Source organism: Apis florea, unplaced genomic scaffold (assembly GCF_048593485.1).
Source record: "Apis florea isolate Af1SG1 unplaced genomic scaffold, ASM4859348v1 contig_3034_pilon, whole genome shotgun sequence".
In the NCBI taxonomy this organism is placed as follows: Eukaryota; Metazoa; Arthropoda; class Insecta; order Hymenoptera; family Apidae; genus Apis; species Apis florea.
Genome location: NW_028256693.1, coordinates 123687 through 137055, shown reverse-complemented (window position 1 = coordinate 137055; position 13369 = coordinate 123687). Strand labels below are relative to the sequence as shown.

Genomic DNA, 13369 nt, shown 5'->3' with positions numbered 1-13369 from the left:
TCTGAAATCGTTCCGTTTCTTTGCTTTCATGATTTATGAAGTTGATCGATTCACCACTTCATCGTTTAATCGACTGGAAGGAAGATGAAGCGAGGTATTTGTATTTTTCTCTCTATTTGTATAACTATAATGCGAGTAAATGGTAAATTCTGTTTTAAAATTATTCTCCGATATTCTCCGTTTTCTCCATTTTTGTGAATTCCAATTAAAAATTCCAATTAAAAATTTCTAATTTTATTATTTCATATACATGTATATATATATATATATAACGATAATGTTCAATTCCTGGAAAAGAAGATTTGTGATATGAACAATTCCGTTTCTTTGCTCTCACGATTCATAAAGTTGATCGATAAAACGATTTTTGATGTACACGTTGTACACAACTCGTACAAAAATATAACACGCAATAGTGTATTATTGTATCAATCGATCGTACGATTCATACCATTATTTCTATTCTCTTGGCATTTGGCGAGAAACTTTAATCCTAATACCTTCGAACGAAATAAGATAAAGAACAAATAAAAATAGACAGAACTTCGATGTTGTTCACAAATAAAAGGGAAAGACAAGAAGACACAATTTAACAACACGATCCTTTCCTTACCAACGATCGAAAGGAAAGGAAATATCGAACATCTTTCTCGACATCTTTCTCCACACATATTTAAAGTAATATAAAATTTTACGTAATATTACGTAATATAACGATTTTTAAACATTTACACACACACACACACATATATAGATGCGTGTTACAAGTAAAAACGTAGTATAATTGGCGGGTTAAGAATGGCAGGGAGTATAAAAATTCGATCGCTCAGCCGTAATTTGGGAGAGTGTCCGGTGGTGGCGGCCGGCTTGTCATAAACCGGATTTACTGTCTGGCTTCGTGAACTTTACGAGGATCGGCAAAACGTTGTGTACAAACGTTGCGGGCATAAAAGGTGGGGGGTCGCGGAGGAAGATGGGAGGAAAGGCGTAGGAGGACGAGGGAAGTCGGAGGGAAGGACAGGTTCAAAGAACTCCACGAATTATAGAAAATACGAGGGCCGGCCGAGCGGTTAATTTCTGCTACCCCTGCAGCTCGTGGAATTATTGAAAATGTCCGCGGATGAAACTTTTATCCGATACCTCGTCCCCGTATAAGGCTGCAAAGGAAACAGGATGCCTCCTTCAATTTATTTTGCAAAACGATCTCTCTTCCTCCCCCCTCCCTCTCTCTCTCTCTCTCTCTCTCTAGAAACAGCGAGCAACGATGAATTTCTTCCGCCAGATTCAAATCAATCGTCGGATTAGATCGTTGCAATTTGCCATAATTAAATACAAATCGGATGCAAAATACGAGGCACGGGAAACATATACGAGGCACATTAACATATAATGATCCTCTTACGTCGGATAACACGTCGGTTGCCACGTCTCAATTTCGAAAACGCGACGAAATCAAAAATTCATCTTCGATCGCACAACCGATCGATAACATTCGATTTTCACAACCGAACACACTCCCCTCTCCTCTTCTCAAGATGGCTTCGACCATCCCTGTCAGAACGTCCCGTCCAGGGATCGGGGCACGAGCCACGTAACAGCAATTAACCATCGGCCAATTAATAACCGGCCGGTTATAGATGCTGGCAGGAATCGTTTCGATCGCGTGGAATCGTATACACACCACCACCATTTTCTTCGCGTTGGCGCGGCGTATCGCTTCTATTCCCCCTCGAAACGCTTGTATCCCTCTCCCCCCACCCAGTGTATGGACCCCTCACCCTCGCCTTCACCGTCGTGTACGCTCCATCTCTCCCTCCTCCTAGTAGTGTGTGTGTGTGTGTGTGTGTGTGTGCAGCTAAAACGCAGGAAAGGGGAACGTAATAGCCTCGCATGATACACCGCCATTAATCCGCGTATATACCCTTCCATACTTTGGAGGAATAGACACCTCGTACGCCTCGGTTTCATAGCCGGTTCATCAGCCGGATATCTCCTCCTCCTCTCTTCCCCTCCACTCGCTTCGCCTCCCCTTACCCCCTTACCTCTTTTCCTCTCGCTCGCGATGATTTAATTTCTCCTCCCCCCGCCTCCTCCTCATCTTCTCTCCCCACGGAGAGAGGCGAGAGGCGAGCCAAGATTCGGAGAGGAGATGATACCAGCCCCTCTCGGGAGGGGGTTGGATGGAATTTTGGGGGTTGTTTTTTTTCGCGTTGGTCGGAACGGTGGCTGGTGTGTCGAGACCAGCGGATGGACCAGGTTTTAATAGTCGAATCTCTCTCTCTCTCTCTCTCTCTCTCTCTTTTTCCCCTCCCCCTTGATTTAAGATAATTTAAAATTTAAAAGATGGAAGAAGAGGGAGAATAAAATTAATTCTGAAATTCTGAGTGGAGGGAGAGAAAGAGAAAAAAAAACAAGAGAAGGAGAAAGAAAACGAAACGAGAGAATGAGCAAATAGTTTAGGAGAACTCACCTGCAGGAACATTTCGCCGTCGAGATGATGATGGTCGTACGCGGCGAACGCCGCCAACTCCCTCGCCCGATAGTGAGAATCGTGGTGCGAATTTTCCTCTTTGTCTTTGTGCATCACCACTGTAAAGGAGATTAAAAAAAAAAAAAAGGAATTAATTAAAATTAATTAATCGTGATGCTTCCACTCGTTCATCCCTTCGATTTTAAAATTTCCAAAAATTTTACCCCAAATTGTTCGTTGCGAAAATCGACGTTATATCGATATAATCGGCGACAAAATACTCGATCGATATGTAAATAAATATACAATAAAAACGACGAGAGAAAAACCAAATCTTCCTTACTTTACACCCTCCTTTTCTCTCCTTCTTCTCTTTCCTTCTCTCGTCCATCTCGTTTCGCGTGTCGAGCGAATCGAGAAAGAAACGAAAAGGGAAAGCAGGGAGAGAAAGCAGTGGACGCCTGAAGGTCGTAGACGTGGCCGCGCACCCTTCTTTATCTTCCCAAAAATCGGATCCTTCCGCTCGAGAGAAACGGAGAACGGTTTTTTCTCCACCGGTTGGAAGGGTTGTCCAGCGATAATCCCATCATCGAGCCGATGATTCTTCCGCCAACGAGGGAAGAAAGGAAGGGAAGGGAAGGGAAAGTATCGAACGAAAGGAAGGAGATTAATGGAAGGACAAGGCGGAGAAGATCCGGCAATACGTGACAGGATACGTGAGCGACACTTCCTCTTAAGCCCTATAATATAACCCCGTCGATCTGTCTTTCTCCCCGTCTTTACACCTGCCGTGTCCCCTCCTCGCCCCAACGCGTGTGCACGCACATAATTACGCTAAAAAAAAAAAAAAAAAAAAAAAAAGAAAAAAAAAACAAGATATCGGCCCCGAGTTAAAAAAGTAAACGTCAACTTTTGCGATTCCAACGATCGTCCCAATTTAAAACTCTCCCCTCTTATATCCTTCCATTCTATTCCACTCCACAACAATTTCTTCCTTCCAACCTTCGTGCTCCCTCGTAATATGAATTACGAACCTTCGTCCTTCCATGGGATGCACTCTCGCTTACAAAAATTCGTATACGAATAAGAGAGAAGCTAGAGTCATTGTCCCTCTCTCCCTTTCTCTCTCTCTCTCTCCTTCGTATCGTATATGTGTGATAGAGATAAAAATCGCCCGATAAGAAATAAAATATCCGCTCTTCGAAACAATTCGGTTCAACGTACGAGCGAGAAGTGAAACTACTCGGTTGGTTACGAATACCATCGTTGAAGGAGCGCGCGACTCGTTCACTCAGCGTGGGTCCCCTCCTCCCTCGAGGTCGACACACGATTTTCGTATCATTTACACGAGGAAACCGATCGCGGCCGGGTAAAATACGATATTTCAGGAGTTAGCAGGCCGAGGTAAAGTGAAAGCACGACGACGGTATCACCACCGGCCGTGTACGAATAAGAAAACAAGACCACCTGCGAGGCGGAGAGAAGCCGGATGATACGGAGTCCGCCGATGCGTTTCGAAAGCGAACAACCTCCTCCCCCTCGTGGAGCATTTAGCGTCGAAGGGCATCGATGCGTGCATGAAAGATGCGCGACTTGGCCGCTCGTAAAAAAGGTGCACGCAATACTCGGCGGTGAAGCACGCGTGCGCCACGCGACCCTTCGGGCCAGTTTTCATCGTGCTCGCTATCACCACCTACCACGCGGACGACACGGTTCCAACGCGCTCGTGTTTACGCCCGTGTCGTGACAGGGATTTCGTTTCTCTCGGGGATCGAGTATTATTCGAAATCGTAGTTTCTTACGGGACCGCGTCTTAGCTGTCTTAAGGGGACGATGCGTGGAGAAGATGGAATGCGGATCGAAACTCGTTTCGTTCGGTTTCAAATTTTGACAAGGTTAAGCAATGGACACGTAATAATAATAATCTCAATTAAATTAATTACGTCAAGGGATTAGATTCACTCGTTGCTTCGTTCGTTCATTCAAGTTTATTAATTATTCTTTCTACGAATTATACGTAAAAAAAAAAAAAAAGAGGAATGAAAGAAACAGACAGCTCACGCGAGACTACATTTAACACTTATTAAGAAGAATTAAAATAACGTCCGTAATTTTTTTTTTTTTTTTTGCATAATTGGGAGCAAAGTGTGAAAACTCGAAAGAATTGAAGGAGCGTGGGGAAGGAGGTCGGGAAGAAAGAAAACGTGAACGTTAATTAATTAATTAATTAATTAATCAAGATTCCTAGATCACGATTAGTTCGAGAATCGCGCGCGCGTGTTCAAGAAAATTAAAAGAATCGCGAGGATCGATTATTAAATCGTGTTAACCGAACGTGCCGAATCGGAAAACAAATCGGAATGAAATGGAACACGACGATAATAATTCGACGACGAATCGTTTCGTTTCACCCGTAATTCACCTAGCGCCGAGTATAATAATTACACCGATTCACATCGATTCGTTGCACAATTTTTAAACCCCCTCCGGATCGGTCCGCGGCGGAAGAGGGATCGATCGACAACCGTGGGCATTAGCCACGGTCATTAGCCGTGACGGAGCCATCTCGAGGCCACGGCGAGGAGAGGAAGCATTGAAGATCGAATTCGTCGTCAGGGTAAATAAAGCTACGTATCCCCGTTATCTCGATGGCCATTCTAATGGGGGTCCTGTCCCAGAGGGTCGCGTGGCAGAACGCGGTCGCAGAAACGACATTGCGTGCCGCTATTTACGAGTGAACAACCGCCGCTCATCCTTCCTGCGCCCGTCCTTCTCTCCAAACGGATCTCTCCCGAATCTCGCTCACCCTCCCCCCTTCCTTCCTGTCCCCAATCAACGGGCCGAGCAACGATTGACTCAAGTGCGCACCAATTTTTGCTCCAAGTAAAAACAAAGTAAGGGTTGCTCGTCTTTCCAACCCCGCCTCGAACTTCGTCACTTTTAACGCTCTATTTCGTGCGACACATCTTTAATTTCGTTCTTTCAATTTCGCTTAACTCTATCCAATTGTGATCCGAGTATCGTCGTTGTGTAGTGATCGAGAAAATGATCTTTCAAAATAATCAATGGTTTCGCCGAAATTAGTCGCGTGGCGTGGCGTCCTAATTGACACCGGACGATGGCTTTTTTCGGAGCTGCGCTCCAACTCGATGGCATTAATAAAAGGTCGGAGTTTGTTCTATTACAATTGACCTTCGAAATAAACGATTAACAAATAATTAATTTATTAAGAAAAGAGCAGAAGGTTTTCTTGGATCGGTGTTTTCGTTTTATCGATATCGAATAATCGGCGCTTGCACCGAGTCGGATCCGACGGAATGAAAAGCCAATCGGAATGGTCGGAGGGATCGGAGCGATGGCGAATATACGCGAAGGGGATCCCTCCATCGAGTTGACGAGGCTCGTGAAACGCGTGAAACACGATCTTGCGAGGAGGGAGCGCGAAAGTTTGCTCGTCATGCTTGTTTGTCGAACGATTTAGGATACGTTTGCGAAGCTTGACACGCTTACCGAACACGGTGACGAGGAATCGAATTAGTCGAGCTGTTGACTGTCGGGCGTGGACGTGTCCATCATCCCCTTGTAGGCTTCTAATCTACTTTCGTTTAAAGCGTCTGTCCTGTCTTCTTTTTCCTCTCTTTCTCCTTCTTCTTCTTCTTCTTCTTCTTCTTCTTTTTTCCTTTTTATTTTTTATAGTAAAGCTTTCGAGTTTATTTCGAGTTAGAGTATTGTTTCGACACCTTTGGAAGTCTGCGCCGATCATTTACGGAAGCCCTTCCAACTTTTAAGCTTCGACACGAATATTCTTCGATTTATATACGTTTTTATAATACGTTGGAAGTCTGCCAAGTCGATTTTCCAATTTCCAGAAGCTTCGAACCCCTCGACTTTTAATCTTTAATACGAATATTCTGATTTATATACTTTCAACACGTTTGGAAGTCTGTCAAGTTAATTTTCTTAATTTACAGAAGCCTTTCTAACCTCTTCACTTTTAACCTTTAATACGAATATTATGATTATATATATATTACTTTTAATATATTGGAGGTCTGTCGAGTTAATTTTCCAACCCCTTAATTTTTAATCTTTAACATATTAAATATTCTGATTTGTATACTTTCGATCGAAAGTCTGTCGATGTCGAACTTCTAACACCTCGACTCCTTTGATCTACGAATATTCTAATTAATCGCCTCGACAAAGAAGAAAGAAGAAAACTATTAAAACAATCTTCTCGACGCGCGATGTAAAAGTTTCATTCTTCGAAACACTCCACTGCCACCCTTCTTTTCCACGTGTTCTCGTGTCTATATTCGCGTGGATTATATAATTCATCCCGGTAATTGGATATTTAATGAAAGCGTTATTATTGACGAGCAAGTATCGGCTCGATTTGGCAAAAGTGACGGACGAGATTAAAAATCGCCACGCCCATAGAGCCACATCGCCACGTGGACCGACCGAAACAATCAACCGGTGGCACGCGCGTATCCAAGCGTTGATCGCTTCCTAATTGGGGCCGCATCGCCGATCCCATTAATCATCGATCGATTATACGCTCAACGAGATAATCGCACGCTTAACCATTCACTTAGCCCGGGACGAGTCTCGTTGCCGCAACGTGAAACGCAACGTCATCCCGAATAACGGGGGGGGAAACCGGAATAGCTTGTCGCGATTATTTGAACGGGGGATAGCTACGTCTAAATAAGGGAAAAGTAGTCGTCAAATTGGCCTCGATTATTTTCTGGGATCGATGCTCGCTTGTTGCGTTTGATCGAGGAGAATGTAGGGTTCCTTTTTTTTTATTCGTGACAATTTGATTTTTAAACAAATTGTGGCGGTTGCTCGGTCACTTGTATATTTAAAAAAAAAAAAAAAGAAAAATAGGGGGATTTATTCAATTATAGACGAGTCGTTGGAATTTCCTTAAATTTCCGACTCGAATGCACATTTATTTATCTTTATATCCTCGTCACGTTCAATCTTAATCGATTTTAATCTCCATTCTTGGAGATGAATCCTCGACTTCCCATGCTTTTCCATTTTTACAACAATTAGATGCCTACATTAATCCAAGGATTAATCTCCTCTGATAATTCCGATATCTCTTATTTTAATCTTCGCTCTTAAATTTCCAATCCTCGTATCAAATTTCAACATATCCATTCATCTTTACAATCATTATTTTACATCCAATCTCAATTAATAATTTTAAGTCTCGAATATCCATATTAATCCAAGAATTAATCTCTAATATCAACGATATATCTCTTATTTTTCCTAGACAACGAACCCTCCATTTCTAATCTTCCCTTAAATCCTCGCGTCTCTTATTTCATACCAAATTTCTGACGCATATCTATTCGCCTCTATTATTACATCCAATCTCGATTAACAATATTAATCTTCATTCTTGCACTATGCCTTTCCACCTCTCTACGAATCCTAAAAAATCGTCAAAGTGATTAATCTCACCAATAATTCTCTTAATCCTAAACTCCCTCGTTCTTGGAGACTTTTTATCTTGCAAATCCTCCACTTCCCTCGCTCCATCTCCATCAAATATCTCCAACAACGTCCAAGGATTAATCTCACAGCAAATACGTTTCTTGTTTCTTCCTTCACAAACTCCCTCCATTTCTGATCTTCGCCCCTCTTTCGGTGGCGGGATAGGACCGAAACAGATGCGGACGAGCAGTTTCGAGCAATTAAAACGTTGGAGAGGCGTAGAGATCCGCGGGTGGAGATAAATAACGGGCGAAGGAGGGGCAGGCAGCGAAAGGTCACGACATCGGGGAAGGAAGGCTCGATCGCGGAGGTAAATTGGTTCGCGTGGGGAGGAGGAATACGCCGATAATTGGCCGGGATAAGAGGCGGCCCGAGGAACGTGGAAGAAGAAACGCCGTTTTTTCCGGGATCGAAAAAGAAAAACCTTGCCGATGAAAAACCGTCGCGGCCATTCGTCTCCGCGACGTAATCGAGCGAGGCAGAAAGAGCGTATTAAAACGGCTGCTAATCTTTCATATTTCTCCTCGCCAAGAAAAGTGAAGTGGATCGACGATTTGAATTTAAAATCACACCTGATCTATACGACTCGAACTTTGAAACTAAAAAAAATTTCCTATATTAGAAATCAAGAGTCGGAAATAATCGTATTCAAAGTAAAAGTTTCGGTAAAAATTGGCAAGCATTCGAATCACCTAAATTTAAAATCGTACCAGATCCATCACAAGATTCGAAACTAAAACAAATTCCCTTTCTATAATATCCAAAGTAAAAGTTTCGATGGCACGATAAAAATTGGCAAGCATTCGAATCACCTAAATTCAAAATCGCACCAGATCCATCACAAGATTCGAAACTAAAACAAATTCCCTTTCTATAATCGTATCCAAAGTAAAAGTTTCGATGGCACGATAAAAATTGGCAAGCATTCGAATCACCTAAATTTAAAATCGCACCAGATCCATCACAAGATTCGAAACTAAAACAAATTCCCTTTCTATAATCGTATCCAAAGTAAAAGTTTCGATGGCACGATAAAAATTGGCAAGCATTCGAATCACCTAAATTTAAAATCGCACCAGATCCATCACAAGATTCGAAACTAAAACAAATTCCCTTTCTATAATCGTATCCAAAGTAAAAGTTTCGATGGCACGATAAAAATTGGCAAGCATTCGAATCACCTAAATTTGAAATCACATAAGTCTCTAAACTAAAAAGAGGCGCAAATAATCGTATCGAGAGCGAAAGTTTCGATGAAAAGAAGAATTGGCAAGCGTTCGAATCGGGGATAAATTTAAAATTACACCTGATCCACGGCGCTCGAACCGAATCGTCAGAGCGGAGCGAAAGAAATTGCGTCGGGGCAAGCATATTCGGCGCGCACACACGCGCGCACACGATCTGATATCGGGAGGCAGAGGCAGACGCCGACAGTTTTTATCGAGGCGACGAGCAGCGCAGCAGCGCACACCGAGGAAGAGAGTAGTTTTCGCAAGCGCTCTTTAGTGCTCGACGCCACGATACACGGCCGCGACCGGCCCCTGCCGCCTCTCTCGCCTATGCACAGTGACCGTATAAAGTAATCCGTCAGACAGAAGTGGGGTGATAATGCATGAGTGCGGTTGCCCCGCCCTATCCCTGTAACCGCGATAAAATCTCTCATTACGCAACGAAACGGACCCTCTGCCCGGCTAGACTGTTATCCTTAGACACCGACTCTAATAAACCATACGTATGTGGAAATTTATATTTTCATTTCGGGACCTATACCCTTGCCTGCCTTCGCGTCGACAACCCCTTTGCGAAAAAAGGGGTTCGTTGCGCGCTCCTTCTCTCTTCCAAACGTGTTCCAATATATCCCCTATGTACGAAATACACGAAATAATACGATCGATGATGCGAATCGATTTTTCTATCTTTTTTTGGGAGAGAGGTGTTTATAACGAAAATCAATCTTGAAACAGGAGATCCTCAACTAGTCTCGAAAATTTCCTTGGAATCAAAGTCATTGTTCTATCATTGTTTCTATCGTAATATTTATCGACTCGATTCGCGTCTCTATAATCGTTTGAAAAATTATTGCATCAGGGATACTTTTTGGTCGCATCTCAAAACATACGTCGTGTTTGCTTGTGAACAGATTCAGAGTTTCGAAAGGTATCGGGAGCAAAAATATTTCATGAAAGGGAAGAAAAAAAAAAAAAAAAAAGAAAAAGAAACAATCGTCAGAAGGATGAATCATAGAAATATTCAGCTCGATGACAAATCGGATCGACATTCGTCGAGGTAACAACGCGGATGACCGACAACAGGACCCACGTATCGGCCGCCGCAATTACGAATGATTACACGTCGTTGAAGGAAATGTGCGCGAGGCACGGCACAAGCGTGTGTCATAAACGCGACTAACGTGCCAATTTGTATCTATTGTTAATTAGCCTGCTAACAGCGAATTATCCTCAGACTGTGAATCGCGATTCCCTTTCTCTCTCTCTCTCTCTCTCTCTCTCTCTCTCTCTCTCTCTCTCTTTCTTCTTCTATCGTGCGTATCACGTTTTCAGCCTATCCTACCTTCATTATTCCTCAATTAATTTCATCCTGTGTACACTCTGTGTCTTGGAAATAAGATGCAAAAATATTTCTAACGTCCTTGAGAACGTTTTCCTTTTCACTTCTGTCTTATATATCTGTCTTAGACTTTTTGCCTCAAACTTTTTTTAAGAATATCTTCGAAATTATTTTCTTGATCGAAAATAAAGAAAGAAAGAACAAAGAAAGAATTCCAAGAATCCTTCGACGAGCATGAATAAGATATTAAAATTTATGTTACTCGTTATTAAAAAGCATACATCACAGACCCTCTAATTTCATATTCTACGAAAATTATGGAAAAATATCAACGTTGAAATTTCCATATGGAACAGTTCTGACGGGTGGGACGACAGGAAAGCACCTCTTAATGCCCGATGGACTTGTGTCAAGGTGATTCCAGCCGCAATCTCGAGCCGGAAACACGGCGCGCACAATCGCGCTCTATCATCATCGCACGTACGCGATCGTGATCGGTTTATCGTTTCTCTCCATCCCCTCCGAGAATTTTTCATCCTTAACGTCACCCTTGATTCAGAGACATGTGACGCAACCACACCGAGATTTCCTGTTTCCACCACCGTGAAAAATGTGAAAAATAACATTTTAAATCTTTCTTTTCCTACGCTTCGAAATTACTTTTAGCCTCCTTCGATTTTTCGATGCTCGAACACGGTTCGAAGCACGGAGGAGGACAGTTTACACGAACTTTTTCCACCGTTCATTTTCCTATTACGTTATTCTTCTTCGATTTTTCGGTGTTCGAACACGGAGGAGGACAATTTACACGAACTTTTTCCACCGTTCATTTTTCTATTACTTTATTCTTCTTCGATTTTTCGGTGTTCGAACACGGTTCGAAGCACGGAGGAGGACAGTTTACATGAGCCTTTTCTACCGTTCATTTTTCTACGCTTCGAAATTACTTTATTCTCCTTTGATTTTTCGGTGCTCGAACACGGAGGAGGATAATTTACATGACGAGCTTTTTCCACCGTTTATTTTCCTACGCTTCGAAATTACTTTTATTTTTCCTTCTCTTCCGATTTTTCGGTGCTCGAACACGTAGGAGGACAATTTACACGAACTTTTTCCACCGTTCATTTTTCTATTACTTTATTCTTCTTCGATTTTTCGGTGTTCGAACACGGTTCGAAGCACGGAGGAAGACAGTTTACATGACCCTTTTCCACCATTCATTTTTCTACGCTTCGAAATTACTTTATTCTCCTTTGATTTTTCGGTGCTCGAACACGGAGGAGGACAATGTACACGAGCTTTTTCTACCGTTTATTTTTCTACGCTTCGAAATTACTTTTATTTTTCCTTCTCTTTCGATTTTTCGGTGCTCGAACACGGAGGAGGATAGTTTACACGACGAGCTTTTTCCACCGTTCATTTTCTTACGATTTTCGAAATTATTTTATTCTCCTTCGATTTTTCGAACACGGTTCGAAGCGTGGAGGAGGACAGTTTACACGACCAGCTTTTTCCACCGTTTGACGTTTACACGGCCGAGCTTTAGTTGGGGGAGGAGGTAATAATGAACGTACAGGTCGAACTAGGCCAAGCGAATAACTTAGGTGTAAAGGGGACAGAGGGCGATAGAGAGCAGTGATAAATAACGCGGTGTCAGGATGTTTTAAAAATATTCCAAAACCGAGCCCCCGCTCGACGTTTATGGTAATCGCGAAAATTACTTTTTAAAAAGCCGATTACGGCCGAGGAGAAGGCGATCAATCCGCCGAGATAGTTCTCTCTCTCTCTCTCTCCTCCTTGCTCGACACAACCCCATCTCGCTTCGCCCAACTTTCGACACTTTACTTTACTACTCCCTTCGAATTTTATTCTAATTTCAGTTCGTGGAAACGATATCTGCCATTATAGTAGATTATCCGTTTCTCCTTCAACTTGTACTCGTTCCTTAACCCTTTCGTCGCTCTCGACTTTTCCAAAAATTCTCGATGCTCGAGAAAGATCGTTGCTTCGACGGTGTTTATTGAAACGTTTCCACAGAAAGATACTCGATCGACAACTCCAATCGTCATATCATACGACACGCAGGCCGACTATAATAGAACGAAAGGGATGAAAGCATCGAAAATTCGTTCGAGATCGAACCGAAACCGAAACCGAAGCGTGGAATGAAATAATATTTTGAAGTTCTAATTGGACCAGAACGATCACCTCTCCCTATCTTAAAACCCACAACGATCGGAAACCTATCCACCGGTCATCTCCTCTTCAAAAAACCCTGGACAAGAGTTGGCCACCACGTGACGTACGAAGATTCGAGGGAGGCGAAACACAGAGAGAGAGAGAGAGAGAGAGGTGGAAAGGCAAATCACATTATAATTAGCTTGTACAGCTGTAGATACGAGGGCAAATTGTATTAATGCATTCCGCCGTCTCTATCTAAGAGGCCTATAAGCAGCACAGTGTCCAGAGGCGCAGTGGGCAGCTGTCGAGGCGTATACTGCCCCGCGACACGACATCGTCATTTATCACCGTTGGTTCGGGGGCAAGCCTCGCGCAAGCCTTTTATACATTACCTAATGAGTTTCATAACCGAATTAAATTTTTCGGCCCGTACGGGTAAACGGGGCTGGGCGTCGTCGTTATAAGGCATTAAAACATCGCCGGCCAAGATTAATCTGTGCCTCCATTAGCCGCCAACCGCGGGTATTTTCGTCCCAAACGAGAAAAAGTGCCACTCCTTCGTGGACGGAAGAAATTTCATCCTTCGATCCTTCCCTCCATTGTTTCCTCGATAATTTTTCGAATTCTTTAATTTCT

At 42.9% G+C, this 13369-nt stretch overlaps 1 protein-coding gene across 4 annotated transcripts in view; it reads right to left on the bottom strand.

Moving 5' to 3' along the window:
* ss (aryl hydrocarbon receptor spineless) overlaps positions 1-13369 on the bottom strand; it is a 136483-nt gene that overhangs the window by 32601 nt on the left and 90513 nt on the right. For all 4 annotated transcript variants that reach the window (XR_015292028.1, XR_015292029.1, XR_015292027.1 and 1 more), the window contains exon 3: positions 2471-2589. Coding sequence is in view for 1 of the 4 variants with exons in the window: in XM_086907953.1 (XP_086764079.1) it covers positions 2471-2589 (119 nt within the window). In the remaining 3 variants the exon portion in view is untranslated. The remainder of the gene's footprint in view (positions 1-2470; positions 2590-13369) is intronic.